We start from the raw sequence: 18773 nt of genomic DNA on the forward strand, positions 1-18773 counted from the left end.
TCGTCGCAAATGTCTGCCCTCTTTTCTTTGTTACCCTCTCCTCCCAGTCAAGGCTTCAGTTATTCTGTGTATAATTTCCTCCAAATTTCCATTCCCGCATTTCCCTCTCTTGAGCCCTGGCTGTGCTGCTGACTAGACATGTGTCAGCCTCCTGGGAATGGACACAAGTCCTGGGGAGGGGTAAACACTGACAGGGCTCAATACAGTCACGCACTTGACCGGTGTCAAGCCGTGAGGCAAGCATCCCCATTTGACAAAATGTCATCCCCATTTTACAAAGGAAGAAGCTAAGACTCCGAGGCACTGGGGTAAGTTTTCATGGTCACTCCTCCAACACTGGAGAGGAGCCTAGAGCCCATGACTTGAGACTTCAGCCCAGAGTTCTTCCCCTTCGAGCCACATAATAGAATTCCACAGGTGCAAAAGCAAAGCTATGTCTTGTTCATTAAACCAGAGGTGCTCGACCAGAGCTATGCAACAGAATTAAGAATGCTTTAAGAAACAGAGATGTCCAGATTCCACCTTAAACTTCGTATTAGGATCTTCTGAGGAGAGAGGTTGGCTTGTCTAGCTTTCTGTTTTGAGGTAATTACAGATTCACAGGAAAGTGCACAGAAATGTACAAAGAGGTCCCGTGCCCTCTCCCCACCAGCCTCCTGCAACACTGGCATCTTACGTAACTACAGCACAATATCAAAATGAGCACATGGATGTTGCCTCCGTCCGAAGAGCTTTCAGATCTCTCCAGGAAGACATGTACCCATTTGGGGGCGAGTATGTAATTCTGTGCAATTCTTGTCTCATGCAGCGTTGAGTAGCTACCAGTATAGTGCGGACATTTAACTGTACCATCAGCATCATATATGTTAGAGTAAAGCCTCTGATAGCTCCCATCCCCGAGGAAGACCATTCCGAGGCTCCCGTCCCACTACTCCTTCTGCCTCTCTCCCCTGGGAACATACCATCTCTTCAGAGCCACCCTGGCTTAAAACCAAGCCATAATTCACCAGCCCTCCTTAGGTCTCCCTGCCCTCGATCCCCATAGCCACCCCACAGCAGAAAAGGGCCTAATGAGGCCTCTTGCCTGGGAGATGTCCTCACCCTTGGAGAGATGGCTCATTCATCCTTCACCTTCTCATTGTGTAAAAGGGGAGGGGCCAGCAGGCCTGGGTGGAGCAAGTTGGGGTGCATGGGTGGGATAGTCAAGCTGTTCTGGTGTTAGCCACTGGGGGATGAGAGCTCTCGTGGGCATCCATTCCATGGACACAAGCAAGGGAACAAGGAGCTGTGAGAAGTGGGAGCTGAGCCCCTTCCCGTATCACTCGTAATAGACAATCATCTTTAAAACTATGCTGCCAGGGGGCGCCTGGGTGTCTCAGTCATTAAGTGTCTGCCTTCAGCTCAGGTCATGATCCCGGGGCCTGGGATCAAGCCCCACATTGGGCTCCCTGCTCTGCAGGAAAACTGCTTCTCTCTCTCCTACTCCCCCTGCTAGTGTTCCCTCTCTTGTTGTCTCCCTGTCAAATGAATAAATAAATAAAAATCTTAAAAAAATATATAAAACCATGCTGCCTATTTGTTTCCATCCTCTGATGTCTTTTCTTCCCTTCACACCCATGGAACAATTACAGTCAAGTGATTCATAAGCACTGCCCTTCAGAAAGCTCTGAAATTCGCCTCATAGCAGCATTCCTACACTTCTTACTACATGAGAAAATGAAAAAGAAACTTTGCTTATTGAGATTAAATATATTTCAATTATCTGATATGTTTCAGCTTTAATTGATAACAAAACACAAATTGCCCATCTGAACTTCTCATTACAGCAACTGATTCACTGGAAAATTTACTACCTGACACCCAAGAAAGCACTAAAGAGAACACAGGCCCAGTGACTCTATGATCCTGTGACCTGGCGGTCTGGTTTCTAAAATCACGCATTATCCAAAGCACATCCATTTTAATCATCCTATCAAGAGTGCTGGTTTTAAAGCCATCTCGGTACCTGGGCTCTAAGTCTGGAGAATATTATGGGAGCAGTGTACATAGGCATGACAGGCCCTGAAATTCACACCAAGGGAAAGAGGTAGCTGGTAGTGGCTGGAGAAGTGGGGACAGGATGGGAGGGGCTCGAATCAGTGTTTGGGGGGGCCACCTGGGGCTTTGCTAAGGCCAGACAGAGCAGGGAGCAGGGCATCCAGCAAAGAGGACAGACTTTGAGCAGCTCTGTTATTGTCACCATGTTACATACCCACTACCAGCCCCACCACTGAACCACTGTGACCTTCACCATCACCAACACCATCGACACCTGCGCCCTCCCCCTGCCCCAACCACTGCTAAGACAACACAAACTATCTTCCAGGCAGATGCCAAGGAACATCACAAACTGAATGGACGCTTCCCAGAAAAAAAAGTCCCTGGGAAGGTTCACCATGTACGTGGTGGGAGTGGAGGTCAGGGCTATTTGCCTTACGCTGCAACAGAACACTAGAGGAGACAGTGCCCAGCCAGTAAGGAGAAGCTGGGGGACCAAGCCCCTCCAGGATGCAAAGAGGGCACGCCTATGGAGGGAACCTTCCAGAGCGGTGACCCTCAAGGACCTCCCATCTCTGAAGCAACATCTCAGAGAAGGAGCAGGGGCGGAGAGCCGTAAGAAAATGAGAACCACCCTCGGGGGCTGAGCCCAAGGGAGGCCGGGCACTCACCGTTACTGCTGTTGTCATCCACCAGGATGATCTCCTTGAGCAGGTGTGGGGGCGTGCGCTCGATGGCTGAGTGGATGGAGCGCAGCAGCACGGACAGCGCTTCGTTGACGAAGATGAACACGATGCTCACCTCCGGCAGGCTATCGGGGAAGGAGAGGTTGCGGCACCTAGAAAGAATAGCCAGACTCTTAGATCTGTCAGGGACTTGGGTGGGGTCTCCCCAGGGGCTGGCTCACCCCAGGTCTTGGCTCTAGCTTTGCCAGAGGGCTCAGGAGTCCAGATTCTTCCCCGGGCCTCTGACGTGATACATAAGACAAGCCCACAGTGTGCAACAGACAGGCTCACACCATTACAACTGGTGGGAACCACCAGAGTCTGAATCTGTCACTGACGATCCCAGCTGAATAGTTGTACAATTAGCACCAAGGGCAATACCTGGAATCCATTAAGTGGTCACTGAGTATTTACTGGAAGAAAGACTCAGTACTTCTTAACCCACTAGGATAGAAAACGCAAGCAGAGGGAAGTCTTCATCTTTTCAAAATGGCAGTCAACATCTAAGTGAAGGCAGACCTTTGGTGATCTGCCTCAGGAGAGAAATACGTGTCCTTCCAGAGACTTTGACTTTCAGAGGCCACTCTGCCTCACTTCAGAAGGGATATGTGCCTGGGACCTCTCTTACTTCTCATTCATCACCAGGATCCAACCTCCAGAACCAGGCTGAAACTAGAGCCAGAGTCTCCACATGAATGAGGGATGGAAGGACAAGTCCAATCTCATTTCACAGATGAGGGCACTAAGGCTGAGAGAGACTGAGTCCCCATCATGAGTCAGCTTCTAAGACAGAAACCCAGCTCTGGCCTCTGACATCTACACCAGGGCTCTTCCTTCCAGGAAAAATGGTTGCTGGAGAGATTGCCTCTAACTGTCCCATTTCCCCCCTAATTCTCCTAAAACCCTGAAGTCATTGGACGTCTCTTACCCAAAGGACTTGAGCAAACTTTAAAGTCTGCATGCTCTTCTCCATGGGAAGAGGAAGGCATGACGACTGCAAGCATTGCCTTAGTGGGCAGGAAAACATGGCTGGTGCCCTGCTCTGGCTGAAAGGAACCATCCTTCCAGAAGGCATTGCCTCCCATCTTCAGGATAGTTGAATGAAAGCAAAGAGCAAAAATTATAGGCCGTGGGCTCAGAGAGGAGGCTGTCCACTCCCCCCACTGGCTACGGACGGCTTCGGGGCTCAGAGCTGGTGACCACGTTGTGTGCTCCAAAGTGGGAGGTGCAGCCAGGTCAGAATACGCAATAATGAGCATAATAGCACCGAGTTTCTGCTTGTCGGCAATTAAAGTGCTGCAGGATAGGAATGGGCCTGTTCTTCCTTAATGAGGAAGGCTGCAGGGTAACCAGAGCCGAGCAATTTGGAGAAATCACCGTGGGGCCCCAGCCTGCTTAAGAGCAGGAGATTAATAAACTAAAATCACTGTCTCTATGGTTACCAGAAATTTACAGAAACTTCTCCCATTCTATTTCCAGCTCTCCTTCTCTTTCGCTAAAGAGGGGTGGGGGAAGGGGAGGAGTTGAACCTTTTCCCAAATCTGCCTCGTTCTTACAATTTTAATAAAACCACCAGGTTAACAGATTGGTGTGGAAGGCATTCGTTCTTGTATATAATGGAATAAATATTTATTGAGCTTCTTCCGTGAGGTACTACTGTAGGCAGGGTGTGGGTGAAACACCTAACTTTACCGTACTTAGACTTTGACAGGGGAAAGAGCAAACTGGAAGCAAAAAAAAAAAAAAAAAAGATACAATCTCATACGAGTACTGAGATAAAAGTAACACTGGGTAGGAGGACAGGATGATGCCTTGGCAGCTGTTCCAGAAGGAGCGGTCAGGGAAGGGCTCTGGAGGGAGGATTTAGTCAGAAACTTTAATAGCATGAAAAAGTGAGCCGTGCAAAGGCCCAGTGGGGCTGAGGGAACAGCGCTGTGATGAGAGAGGAAACAACAGGGGAAAGTGGCTCACATAAGTGCAGTGAAGGGGTGAAGGGGATGGGGAGGAGAAAGACTGGAAGGATTCTTTAAGTTCATCAGATCGTTTCCAAAATTTTTTGTTGTTGTCCTGAGTGTGATTTTTATAAGAGCCATGAGAAAGTTGGTAGTTAGCAGTCAATTCCTCTGACTAGTGCTTACTCATGTCTATCAAGACCAGCAGCTGGCCTTTCCTTAGGCATGAAAACTGACAGAAGCATTCACATAAAACCTGCTCACTAATTGCATTTTAAAAATAATACTATGTATGGTCAAACTGCTGGCACATGACCTTTATTTTTATTTTATTTCGATAAAGTATAGTGAACAGCTCCCAATAAGGTCAGTACAGGGGTACATGTTCGCTGTCCTTCCCGCTAATTCCACCAGCAGGGAAGATGGTGCCCCCGTGTTTGGAAGCATTTCTCCACGGTTCTTCGGGTCCTCAGAGCCCTGCTAACTAGAGCTCCAGACTGTTGATGGGTGTTTTCCAGAGCTGGGGGTTAACTGTCTTCCTCTACCCCCCTCCCTCCCTTCTTTCTTCTGAACATAACCACTCTTCCTCCCTATCCCAAGGAGACCAAGTTTAATCTCTCCCAGTATCATCATGCCCACCCCAGTGGTTTGAACCCGCAGGGTTCTGGGAGGCGACTCCTGATGGTCTTTCCCTAAGCAGAATGGAAATGTTATATTTGTTTTATAAGCTAAACTCTGCTGATCACCATTTTTGCGTGAAAGACTCTTTGAAACACAAGGTTTCTATATGCAACCGCTTTGGAACATAACAGAACACCTAGAGTTGTGTATGGCATTGGTATGTGTTTGTGTCTGTCCCCCTCTATTAGAATGCAGTCCCCCGAGAGCAGGGGCTTTATTTTGCGACTGTGCTCTTGCCCTTAAACCAGAGTCTGGCACACAGTAGGTTGTTGGAATTAAATGAAGCTCACAGGGCTATTGATCTTATGGAAGGCCTAAATTTCATATGCATGTCACTGACCCCAGCACGTTCCTCTTTTTCTGCAAACCTCCTCCCTGTGTCGAAGAGTCAGGGCCTCTCTCCACCACCTCCTCCCCTGAATTTATGGCCCTAGTTCATGTTCATCTCGGGCGGCTCTCTGATTCTTGGTACTGTAATTAGGTGATCCCTCCAAGCCAAATGTCCTGACCTCCTTAAATCCTTCTTTCCTTCCTTCCTTCCCTCCCGTTCTCTCCTGGGAGCTGCTCAGGGTCCTCCCAGCAATAACTGTGCCACCCTGGCCTCTCTCTCCCCTCACTGTGAGGCCCCCTTCGGTTATGGGAACCTAACCTCAATATGGGTGTGGCCGAGCAGAGGCGAAAGGGTGGGACAACAGCTCCGCCTCAACTTACCTGTGACCCTGGGGGGACCCCTGTATCTCTCTCCAAGTCACGTCATAGAATAAGGGAGGCAGAAGAAATGACCACTCAGTCGTCTTTTCTTTTGAAAATTATATAAAATTTGGGGTCTTCTATCTCTCACAGGGTGAAAACAAGACACTTCATTAAAGCCTTGGTTTGCACACCTGTCCTCCCTCCCACGCAGCATCTGGTCACCACCAAGTGCCACTACACATGTCCCCTTACTGTCCTTAGGATGACGCAAGGTGACCACGTGTCCCGGTTTACCCACAACTTTCCTGGTTTCAGCACTGAAAGTCCCAAGTGAAGCAGGATAGTCAGTCACCTTATAAGTAGACCACAACGTCCCCAGCTGTTGAGGGGAGGGACAGAGTTTGCTCCGGGCTGCACACCCGTGCCCAGCACAGTGGCTGGCCAACAGCAGGGACTCGGTCAGTCCCTGCTGAATACATTGGTTCTACCTTCTGCTGAATACATCGGTACTACCTTCTCTAAGTTCCCAGCACACACACGTCGACACACTGAAGCAGAACTTGCAGTTTAGGAGAAAGGAGGCAAAAAGAAGGGGGAGGACAGTCTGTCAGGCAAGATGTCCACATACGTGCTGGTCACACTCACCATCGTCACTGCTGAACACTGAACTCAGGGCAGGAGCCTGCCTGCCACAGAGCAGCTCAAGGCTTTCAAAGGGAAAACACATTCAAGAAGCCCCTTGGAAAAGAATTGTTCCAGACCCCCCCGCCCGGCACTTCTGCTCCAGAGGCCAGCCAATTGCTTTGTTCATCAACCCCCACTGCAGCCCCCCTCCCCACCCCGAGAGCTTTGCCTCTGCATTCACACCCCTGAGATGTCCTCCCCCAGCACTTCTATCCTCTAGGGTCCAGGGTCTGGCCCCCACACCCTCTGCTCCCAGCACCCTGCTCCCCACCTGCTCTGGGGGTCTGCCTCTCTGCTCCCTCTTCCCTGCTCACCTCCCTAGGAAGGCCCAGAGGACATGAGGGTCACACAGGCCTAACTGGCCTTCCCCTACTGATGATTCTGGGAAAAGCCTGACTGTACAGGACCAGTTCCTTACTCATTTTGAGAAGAGCCATATTCTCCTATAAAATTAAGCCATAAAAGTTCCCTTTTTACTTTTATTCTTGTTCAAAGTCGAGCCATTTTCCACTAGAGACAAAAACAAGGCATTTCTGAGAGGAGAGTACTATGGCTGTCTAATAAGCTGGAATTGATGGTCATGATAAACTCAGCTTTATCGATCTCTCACATAGAAAGTGATGCGGGATGGGAGCCGCTATGCAGAGAGGCCTCTCAGCGGAGCTCCCCAAGATGGTTTTGATCTGCTTATAAAGCACATTTATATCAAGAGCTTCAGGGCCACTGTTGCCTGTGAGAGACAGGGAAGCAGTGGCCAAGTAAGCGAGACCAACCCCGGCTCCCGGCGGCCGGGTACCACCCTGGGCAGCGGCCAGAAGCCTCCGTGTGGCATCAGCGGATTCTCGCCTCCCTATGACCGTGGCAAGTCTACAAGCTCCCAGTCTGTCAGGGTGATAACTCATGGGGAGGCTGCTTGACCTGGGGTGGGAGGAGTGGGTAGACCTCTTCCAGGATGAAGATCAAAGTCGAATGTGAGCTGAGGCTTCCTGCCAGTGCAGGGGTCACCAGATCCAACTATGCCAGGGTGATCGGAGCCAAGACAAGGCCTTCCTGGACCAAGCAGCAGCACAGCAGGAAGATGACACGCCCAGCTCCCCTGACTGTCCCCAGCCCCTCTTTCTTCCCAACCTTCTCCCCGGAGGCCCTCCCCTGCAGTGGTGGTCAGCACATAAAGGTTCAGGGACACCATTAACTACCTAGAACATAAACCTTGGGACAGAGCCTGGTCCCAGGGTTGGCACTGCCCTCTTGGTCCTTCAAGACTGTGAGTGTCCTCACCCTAGCCTTCCCCCTCCTACCTGCACCCACAGGACTTGCTTGCTCCTCCTCTGACCTCACTTGGGTGCACTGCTGGCTTCTTCTAGAACTTTCCAGGTGAAATAGGCTCCCAGGCTTGCCTGCATCCAGTCTGCTGGACTTAATGAAACCCACGGATGAGGGCAATGAGGAGCTTTTCATTGAGCATGAGGATAGTTAAGATTTTCACTCCCTCTGGCTGGCACCTCTATTTCCATGACGTCTACAGCTAAGGGACTGCGTGGTGCCTGCTACCCCTACTGCCCACAGACCCCGTACAGAATATTGAGAAATTATAATAGTAAGAATTTCCAGTTTCTGAGTGCTCATGATTTGCCATATACCATGCTAAGAGATGTATGGATATTTTTACTTCTCCCCACCTTTTATTCCTTCCTACAATCCTGTATGGCAAACACCATTATCCCCATTAGACAGATGAGGAAAATAGGGCTAAGACAGTAAGGTATTTGCCAGGGCGTAAACCTGGGCTCATTTGTCTCCAAAGCCTGTACTCAGAATCCCTGCTAAACTAGGTCTGTATCTTCCTTCCCACTCTCACCCGGAGATGTGTCTGGCAAAACAATGGTGTTGTGACAAGCCAGAGACCTGGTGGGGCTGGGGGGCAAAAGAGATGTCACTCTGGGCTGCTAACTCTGATGAAAGATGGAGAGGATGCCATGTGCCCGATATGTGCAAGGATGATAAAGTGCTGTCGGGCACCCGAATCCTGAAGCTCCTCCTGGTGCATTGTTCCCATCAGGTAAACAATCCCTGTGACTCCTCGTGTAAAGGGGTCTGAGTCTTCTGTCCCATGGCCTCATCATTGGCCCACCACTAAGGGACCAGCGACTGATTCCTGAGCTCCATGTAGCTACCAACAGCATGGCCATCAGCATACAGGGCAGCCTGGCCCACGAGCTGTGTGTGGCCAGATCTGGCAATAGTGAAGGAGGACCAGAGACACGGCCCAGCCCTCTCTTGTGGGAAGGTTGAACGTGAGATACCCCAGAAGGCAAGAAAGGGGTCTGGGGCAGTAGCAATGATGGGGTTGGAACAGGACAGGTCAGGGAGCTGGAGATACAGACAGTCATCATTAGAGACAGCGCTCTAACACGTGAGTCGGGAGGATGCCCCCCTCGTCCATACCTGAACATGTGGCTTCCGGTTGTGTGATGACGTGACCGGGTGTGAGCATCAGCCCACAAAGAACCGCACCGGTCTGTGGTTGCTGAATGAGCTCAGCTCCTTGCTCCGAGAGAACACACATGAGCCCCAGGAAGGAGAGGCCCGCTGTGATTCCTGGGCTGGAACGGGATCCCCCGTCAGACTCCCACGGCCTCCTTTGGCTCACTTGCACATCACTCTCATGCCATCACAACATGTTTTTATGTGATTATTGAACAAACACCAGCATCTCCGTTAGCCTCTAAACTACACGAGGTCAAGCCCACATCTGATTTACTCACCGGGTATCGCTAGTACCTTGTACCGCACTCAGCACAGAGTAGAAACTCAGAAGCCCTAGATGTCCGGCTGAATGAACAAATGAATCAGTACTTGAACGGCAAACCGGGGAACTAACTCAGGCCCATGAAAGGCCCGTGGGTGGGAATTTCAGCGTGACCCGGCAGAGCAGCCATCGCTGAGCCGAACAGTAAGTCACTGACAGAACCCTGGACAACTTCCTCACACGAAAAGAGCTGCTGTAAAAATCATCACGAACTTGGTGCCTGAGAACAATACAAATGCATTATTTTACGAGGAAGGTACAAAGGGACTCGGTAACATGCAGGAGGTCACGCAATTTGTAAATGAGAGCCCGGGCCTCGCAACCCACGTTTTAAACATTGCTCTGCAATGTACGCAGACGCTTCATCTGTTTGCCATGTTATCTGGTTTCTCTTATCCTCCCACACGCCAGCACGGTACATGGAGCCAGGGTGGGGATATCCAGAGGCTTCGGGGACCTGGCGAGATGCCACATCTGGCTCAGCTGTGGAAGAGATGGCAGACATCTAAGAACTGGGAGCTTTAACTGTCTGCAAGGCGAGGGAAACAGGCCTGTCTGATCAGAAACCACAGATAGGTAAACTACTCAGTAGATGTGATCATCAAAGTGTCCAGCTTTCATCCAGAGGGAGAGCTTCTACAAACATCTTTCAGGTGATCATACCAATTTAGAGAAAGGATCTGCTATATCAAATGTCAATTGTAAGTAGGACAAGAGGGAAAAGAGTCATTTGAAATGTAAACACCCGTCAGGAAGCAAGGAAACCATTTGTTCCTAAAACATCTTACTAGAAATCCAGGGGAAATGGAATCCCTGGGGCTACATGGACAGCGGCGCAGGGAACAAGCCATGTCAGGGACTGGGTGTCTCTGTGTGGCAAGTTTGTGGGTGAGCAGATCAGGCCCATGGTAAGGAGAAAGTGCGGTGGGGGGAGGTGGGCCCCAGGTCAGAAAAAAGAGGATGGGGCATCTTTGCTCTCCATCAGACCTGGCTCCGGCCTCCTCTCCAGAACTTTGGGGCTGGAGAGAAATCCCTCTATTTGACCCGCCTGGCCCACCTCTCCCCTAGTGCCAGCATCGATGGCCTGTCCCATGTGGCTTCTTGTCCACACAGCAGTCCTCTGGGTACTTAAAGTCATGGTCATGTCCCCCCAAGCCATCCCTGTTACAGATCCAAGACCCAGATGACACATGTAACAAAAAGTTAAATAGCAGTTACTCTGTGTCAGGCAGTATTCTAAATATTACAATCGCTACTTTGTACGTAGGAAAATCAAGGCATAGAGAGGCTGGGGAATGAGCTGGAGCTGAACCAGCTTGCACCAGTACTCCATAATGTAAGCAGAAACTGCATCTGTTTGTCATGTTCCCCACTTTCTCTCTTGGCTCCTTCTCCTCTGAACATACTCCTTTCTCTCTATCCCTTAAAATCCAATTCTGCATTTGCCATCTGAGTGGCAAAATAGACAAAACTATCACCTCCCCCTATAAAGAAATTATATTTCTATTAATACAGCTCTAGATTATATTATCTTTAAGAGCAGCCCACATGATACTCTTGGCCCATTACAAGCTTCATATTAAGAACTGTTTTCAGAACTGTTTTCCCTCAAGGGCTTTAGGAAAGGAGTGTGACCACACCCCCAACTGTGCCTGGTTAACATTTTCAATGCAATAGCAGAATCACTACTAAGGTCCCCCCCCCCCTTTGTTTGGAGGATACTGTCAGGGAGGACACATCTACAGATCTCTGGATTGCCTCCATAGAGCCACGATCCCAAACCAGAAAAGGTCATCCGGGCCGGGGAGGGCAAGAGTGACAAGGCAGTGTCCTAAAGACACAAGACCCAACTCAACATACTTGCTCTGCCACATACCACCTGTGGGAACTTGAGTAAGTTTCTCAACTTGACAAATACTCAGTATTCTTTTATAGGAAACAGGAATAATAATAATGACCTCCAAGAGACGGGAGGATAAAGTGAAATTAGAAAATACACATCAAGCAGTCAGCCCAGCATGGGGCATACAGTAAGTGAGCCAGTGGCGGGTCTTAGTGAACATCATTAGCCCCTGGGTAGCAATTCCCACATGGTCCAGCAATCAGGATTCCAGCTGCTCCCCCTAGAACCATCTCCCTTGTCCCCCGGGGCCAGGTGCTTAATTTTGGGGGCCCACGGCAAAGGGAAAAGATGGTGGTATTCACAAATTATTCTGAGTTTTAGCCCAGTGATGACAGAGCTTTGAAACCAAGCACAGGGCCTCTCCAGCGTCCCCAGGATCCTGTGCGAGAGGCTGCACACTGTGTGAGTTTCCTAACACTAATACTGCTGCTGCAAGAAAGCACTACACACCTGGTGGCTTAGAACCACACACAATTATCATCCTGCCGTTCTGGGGGTCAAAAGTCTGACGCGGGCCTCACGCAGCGAAAATCACAGTGTTGGCAGTGCTGCGTTCCTTCCTGGAGGCTCACGGTGATCATTGGTTTTCCTGCGTTTTCCCAGTATCTAAAGCTTGCCCACGTGCCTTGGTTTACGGCTCTTTCCTGTCTTCAAGGCCAGCAATGGTTGGTAAAGGGCTGATCCCTCTGCCATCCTGCTGGCCTGACTCTTCTGCCTCTCTCTTCCACTTGTAAGTGCCCTGTGATTACACGAGGCCCATCCTGATAATCCAGGATAATCTCTTTATTTTAAAAGCAGCTGACGAACGACCTTAATTCCATCCGCAACCTTGATTCTCCTTTGCCATGTACTAGGCCATAGTCATGGGTTCCAGGGATTAGAACATGGGTGCCCTTGGGAGACAGTAACTCTGTCTATTCTACATAGCCAGCCAGACCTGCCGGCCCACCAAGTCCAGAGATCTCTGCTATGTGTCTAGAGTCTGCACCCCGAGGACCCTACAGCCCTCCGATCCATTCAGGCAAACCTGTGGCCACACCCCAGTGGTGGCAGCAAACACCCAGTCACCTTGGATGGACTCTAACCTGCTCCTAGGGGGCCCGAGCCCCTGGCTCCAGGCTGCATGCTTTCTCTGCTATAATCCCATTCCAGATCTTTCTGCTTGTATATTCACACAGGACCTCTCTGGTTCAGGAATAGGGCTGGGGTGTGCATGGGTGTGCACGGGTGTGCGTGTGTGTGTGTGTGTGCACATGCACATACCCGTCCCAGTTGCTCCATCCTGGGGCTGCAGAAAATAGTCTAACCCCTACCCTTAGTCATCCCCCCATGCCTTGGTCTCAAGCTTGAGCCCCCTAGTCCCTAGTCAAGCCAAAAGCCAGTCCACCCTACCCCCTGGGGGGGAGGGACAAGGACCTCTGGGGACACTGGAAAGAAAGAGGACATGATCACTGACGGACTCAGGAGACTGAAGGTCTCCCGGCGAGAGGCAGGAATAGAACCTGCCAAGGCTCTGCCCTGAACTACCTTGGAGGTAGGCCATAGAGTTGCCATGGCAACTTAAAGCCTTGAAGCTTACCACCCAGAGCTCCCTTTCTCCTACCCACACCCAAATGCCCACTAGCTCAGGCACTTGTCCCTTACACTTTCTGCAGCTCCTGTTCAGGAATACCACTGCCCAAGGGAAAAAATGAGGCATGCACCTGTTGTTGTGAAACCATGGGCTCCCATATGCCACCTGCTCGACCTGCTGCCGCTGGCTGGGGGCCTGCCTATACGTTCCTGACCTGAGCTGGTGAGTGGCTTCAAATGCTCATGATCCTCCTCCCCCACAATCACAACTCATCTTCTCAGTGGTCCCCCAAAGATGCTGCCTCCATCCTCTCTTTCCATCCTACCCGTAGAGACCGTCTTGATCACTTTCTTACTTATGATTAAAAAAAAAAAAAAGCTTCATCTGTATGTAGTAAAATTCACAAATCTTAAGTGAATTTGATAAGTTTTGACAAACGTAATCCACACCTCAATAACACTTGCTTTTCCCCTCTTCTCTTTTCACCCCTGGTGGGTTATTTGGGAGCCTACAGACAAGGAGGAGGAGGGTGGGTCCTCTGTGTGCTCAAGCACACCTGGAGAGCCACAGGAACATTTGGAATTTGCATCTGGGCGTGGGAGAGACGGGGCCTAGTCCAGCCAGCCTGACATGCAGCTTCTCTCCCCCTCAGTCCTGAGGCCTGGGTGTCTGCAACCTAGAAAGCAAGAAGGCAAATCCCTGCCCAGATCTGGCAAAGGCCTCTCCTGGGGTGACATCCAGGGGGATCACCAGAGGAAGACACCAATATCCGTTCTCTCCTGAGTCTTTTCACCTGGGTGATGCTTGTTAAAACAATGAAGGGAGAATGAATGGCATTTTGATTTCCCTCAAAGCCAGCTGTCCTGGAGCCTTGAGGAAATCTGTCCTTTCTCTGCACAGACTTAAGAATCCAGAAGAGGCTAATAAAACGGACACATTTCTGGTTCCTCTGTCCTCCCTTCCCCAGGGGAGTGCCATCATAAGTAGTCAAAGGAGGCTCCTTGCAGATGTCTCTCCAGATCTGTCCTCCCTGTTATAGAGGGCACAGAAGAACAGGGCTTCCATGGGCCATCCAATTCCAGCCCTGACTTACTCCAAACCTACAAGAATGGATCTTCTGCAAGGAGGCCAGGAGATGGTCTGCAAGCTTTCGGACCCCCTGCCCTGCTCTCCCACCACCTTCCATATAGATTCCCGCTATGGTGTAAGCCCCTCGAAGTTTCTCTGCCTGGTGCTTTACTGGGTGCCTGGCATACACTTGGAGCTCAATACATGTTTGTGGGATGAATAAATTAATAAATCCTAGCAAGCAGCTGGATGGACTTTTCTGCTTCTGGTTATGTCTCCTGCTGTGTATAAGGCCCTGGGTGTAGAATGGTCCCTTCAGCCAGATGACAAAAGTGGGTCAGATTGCCTCTTTCGGCACCAAGAAAGGAGACAAAATAAGGGGCCAGCCAGAGATGATGGAAGAGAGGGTGGAGCGGGATTTGGAACACCCATTTCCCAGTCCATGAATGAAGCCAAGCATAACGCCAGGGTTAGCACTTGGAAGAGCAAACCCAAGAATACAAAGAGCAAAGTGCAAAATCCAAGGACACCTCCGGGAGCAGAAGTCCTCAAGGACACTGAGCATGAAGCAGGATCCACTCGACCGGACTCTTCTGGAGACTGTCCTCAGCACAGTGTTCGTCTCCAGATGCTAGCCACCCCCACCCACCCTGCCTCATATCCTAACATTCCTTGCGGCAAAGACATCATCCTCAGCCTTGATAATGGGCTTTATGTTCGCCACAACAGTTTTTCCAGCGCTCAGAGTCTTTCCCAACTCAGACGCACCAATCAGCCCGGGCTACATACTGATAAAGCAGTCCCCATCCCCATTAGAGTGCCACCAATGGACACTCCAAGGCAGTAAGCATGGTGGCAGTTACAAACACGAATTCTATTGCCAGACTACCTGGGCTCAAACCCCAGCCCTGCCACTAGCAGTCTTGCACAGAGGTTATAGTCTCTCCATGCCTCAGTTTCCTCTTTGGTAAAATGGGAACAAATAATAATATTGTCAGATAATAAAAAATATATATATATATTGGTCTCTGCCCCTGGTTTCTGCTAATAGTTGGTCTTTGATCCCAGTTCCTGACACGGAGATCCTAAAACCCTTGTCATTTCCTGAGTGACAGGAGTGTCTGACACAGAGTTCCTAAGTCCCTTGGAATTTCCTGGGTGATGAGAGCATCTTTGGATCGAATGAGGTGATTCTTGGTGGGCCCTGAATGAAGGCCGGTCACCAGAAAGACCAAGCTATGATTCGAAGTCTGGAACTTTTGGCCTCACCTCCAACTCAATCCTCTGGACAGAACAAAGGGGCTGGAAAGTGAGTTAATAATCCATCGTGCCTATATGATGAAGCCTCCATGCAGATCCCCAAAGCATCGGGTTCAGAGAGTTTCCAGGTTGCTTCCAGGAGGATCCTATAACCGCAGTCCATGGGGACAGAAGCTCCTGTGCCGGGGACCCTCCCAGGCCTCATATATATCTCTCATCAGACTGCTCATCTGTGTCCTGTATTACGTCCTTTGGAATCCACCGCTCAGTGTAAGCATTTCCCTGAGTTCTGTGCCACTGCTAGCAAATGACTGAACTCCAGGACAGGTGGTGGGGACCTCCCTTTACAGCTGGACAGAAGCACAGGTGACAACTGAGACTGGTGACCGGCCTCTGGAGAGGGGACAGTGTCGTGGGACTGAGCCCATAGCTGGCAGGACTGACGCTAACTGCTGGTAGGTAGTGCTAGAACCAAATTGAATTGTAGGGCCCCCAGCTAGGGTCACAGGCGTGGCTGGTATAGAAAAGCCCCAGAGAGCTGGGCTCAGAGGGACTGTGAGTAGGACAGTCAAGAACAGTGTGCGATTCCCAGACAAGTCCCTATTCCAGAAGGTTACCGCAAGGCGTCAAATAGTTAAAAGAAATCAAGTGCCAAACATGTCCCAGCAAACATGGCTCAGGCTACAGAAATGTTTGCCAGTGTAATTTGGAATGGGATGATAGTAAAGACTTTGAAAAAATGTTTCCAAAATGAGTGAAACAGGATAAGCTAGGAAGCAATGACCTTGTAACAACACAGGAATGTTTTTAGTGAAATTAACAAAGAGAGGCCCTGTTTCAGCTAAGCACACCCTCGTTTTTGAGTGGTTCACCAACAGCTCTCTGATCTTGGGTGTGTGTCTGGCACGGGATCTGAAGTAGAACTGGATAGAGCTTTCCAAGTCCATGTGCAAAGAGAAACTGCATCCTTAACGCCCCTGCAGAGAACATGGGAGGAGGCTCACAGGGAGGGCTCAGCTCTGCCTTCTATCAGAGATGCCATTTTTCCTTCTATAAAAAGTCACCTTGCTCCACGGCGGTGCGGGGTGGGGAGGAAGCTCTATAAACTGCAGCTCTGTGTGGAGGGAAGGTCTCTCTGTTACGATTATTGCTCAGAATTCTGCCCGCCTGGAGTCCTTTAGAGATCCTTTGTCCGCAAACTCAGGAAGCCCAGCCTGGACCCCCTACCCGCCGCCTGAAATGTGCTACCTCCAGAGAGTGCTTGCAAGGGAGGCCTGCCCTTCTGAGAAAAGCCACATGGCCTCAGTCCCCTCCACCCTTCACCCTCCTGTTTCTCTCCCGGGAAGTGGGGAGGAACAGTGACAGGGCACATCTCTCAATGAAGAGTTAAGGGGCTACGGTGTCGGTTGGCTCCTAATAAGACAGCTGCGGGCCACCCTCAAAGGCCAGGATTTGGCATCTGGACACATGGGGTCGGGTCTCAGCTCAGCTACATATCCAGCTGTGTGATCTCAGACACAGCACTTGTTCCTCAGTTTCCCCAAATCTGAATGGGGAGAATGTGCCAGCCCCTTCCCCACCTTTGCTGCCGGTGGGTGTGGTCTGGGCGGGAAGGGCATTCTCAGAGCATCAAGCCCCATGTAAATACCAGTCATTGCTACAGTCATGTTACAGTCTGTAAGATCCACCATTTCCAGAGCTTCCTTCTCAGTTCCCCTTTAATTTGGAACAAACCTGCATAGAGCGAGGCCTGAGCTTGACGTGAGAGCCGGTTGCAAAGTCTGCAGCTCCTGTGCCGGCCAAGATCAAGGCCAAGGCCCCTGCGAGAGTCCTGGGGTCCCAATTCCTCTGATGATCCTTTTTCTGGAGCCTCTAGGTTCTGCCCATATCAGACCTGGATCTCTGCTGCCCCAGGCATGGTCTCTGCAGCACTCCCAGGGGGCTGAGAGCCTGGGGCATTGAGATAAAGTCACCCTTGGGATCCTCCCAGAAGCCAATTCCATCCCAACACCTGTATACTGCCATCATGGTCCATGCTACCACCACCTCTCACCGGGATAGGCAGAAGCCTCCTATCTGGTCTCCCTGCCCTCCTAGGCCCTTTCATTCTGTTCTCAACACAGGAGCCACGGGGACCTTTGAAAATGCCAAGCATTTCCCTTCGTTCCCCATCTCACAGAGTATAAGCACACCCCGTGCAGCAGCCTATAAAGCCCTTTGCCTGCGATTCTCAACCTGGGCTGCTCCCTGGAATCACCCGAGAGCCCTAAACAATGCAGATACAGAGGGCCACCTCTAGAAACTCTGACCTAATTGGTCTAGGGTGTGGCCCTGGCATCATGATTATTCGAAAGATCCCTAGGAGTTCAATGTGCAGCCAAGTTTGAGAACCACTGCCCTACTTGACCTGTTTCCTGTGGCCCCTCTGACTTCATCTCCAACTACCACCTTCTTGCTTGCTCCGTTCCAGCTGCATGGGCCTCCTTTTTCAAACATGCCATGCACACTTCTACCTCAGGAACTTTGTACTTGCTGGTCCCTCCACCTAGAAAATTTCCCCCCAGGTGTCCATGTGGCTCGCTTCCTCATCTCTTCGGGATGTTTGCTCAAATGTCACCTTCTTAGTGAGGGCATTTCTGACAACCCCACTAAAAATTCAACCCCTCCTCCTATCCCAGGAAGTCCCTACTTCCTTTCTATTTCTTCATAACATCTGCTACCATGTAACAGGCTACATATTTTACTTCTCTGTTTTCTTTAATATGTGTCCTGGCCTATCTAGAATGTAAGCTCTGCGAGGGCAAGGATTCCTGTCTGTTTTGTTCACTGCTCTTTCCCTGTGCCTAGACTACGCTGGCATATATAATTATCAGTAAATATCCTTTAAATGAATATATACTCTTCTAGCCCTTGTATGTCCTCAGCTGCTCTTTCATCCCTAGAGCCCAGCCAAGTTCTCCTTGGGCCAGGAAAAACCATTCTCAATGATACAATATATAGCATGAGCTCAGTAAGTGTCTATGGGACTGAACTGAACTTTTCTCCCTAAAAGAACATAGCCTCCAAACCCAGCAGCAAGATCTTTCCTGAAAAAGATCTTTATATCTGTCTTCCAGATATAAGCTCAATGTAGTTTGCAGCTTTAAGAAAAATTTAAAAATAAGGAGAAAGAGGGGGAAAGAAGGTTTGGGGGGGAGCTCACAAAAGTTAATGAGATTTTCTCAGCTATGGTACGTGCCCACACTTTTAATAATTAGGAGTAATAAAAATTCTAACTGAACCTTAAAGGAACATCTTTTGTAACAAAGAGAAAAGTCAAGACAGACTTCTGTGTCGGGTGTAATGACTTGTTAGCCCTGGAAGATGGATATACTTTAAATACTAATTT

General features: G+C 50.0%; 1 protein-coding gene across 1 annotated transcript in view; it reads right to left on the reverse strand.

The window, feature by feature from the left end:
* The window catches only part of GALNT18 (polypeptide N-acetylgalactosaminyltransferase 18), a 342951-nt gene that overhangs the window by 149228 nt on the left and 174950 nt on the right, over positions 1-18773 (reverse strand). Inside the window, exon 3 of the mRNA XM_032853479.1 lies at positions 2709-2875. Within this exon, the coding sequence (XP_032709370.1) occupies positions 2709-2875 (167 nt within the window). The remainder of the gene's footprint in view (positions 1-2708; positions 2876-18773) is intronic.

This window comes from Lontra canadensis, unplaced genomic scaffold (assembly GCF_010015895.1).
Source record: "Lontra canadensis isolate GAN:19392208 unplaced genomic scaffold, GSC_riverotter_1.0 scaffold7, whole genome shotgun sequence".
NCBI classification, from domain to species: Eukaryota; Metazoa; Chordata; class Mammalia; order Carnivora; family Mustelidae; genus Lontra; species Lontra canadensis.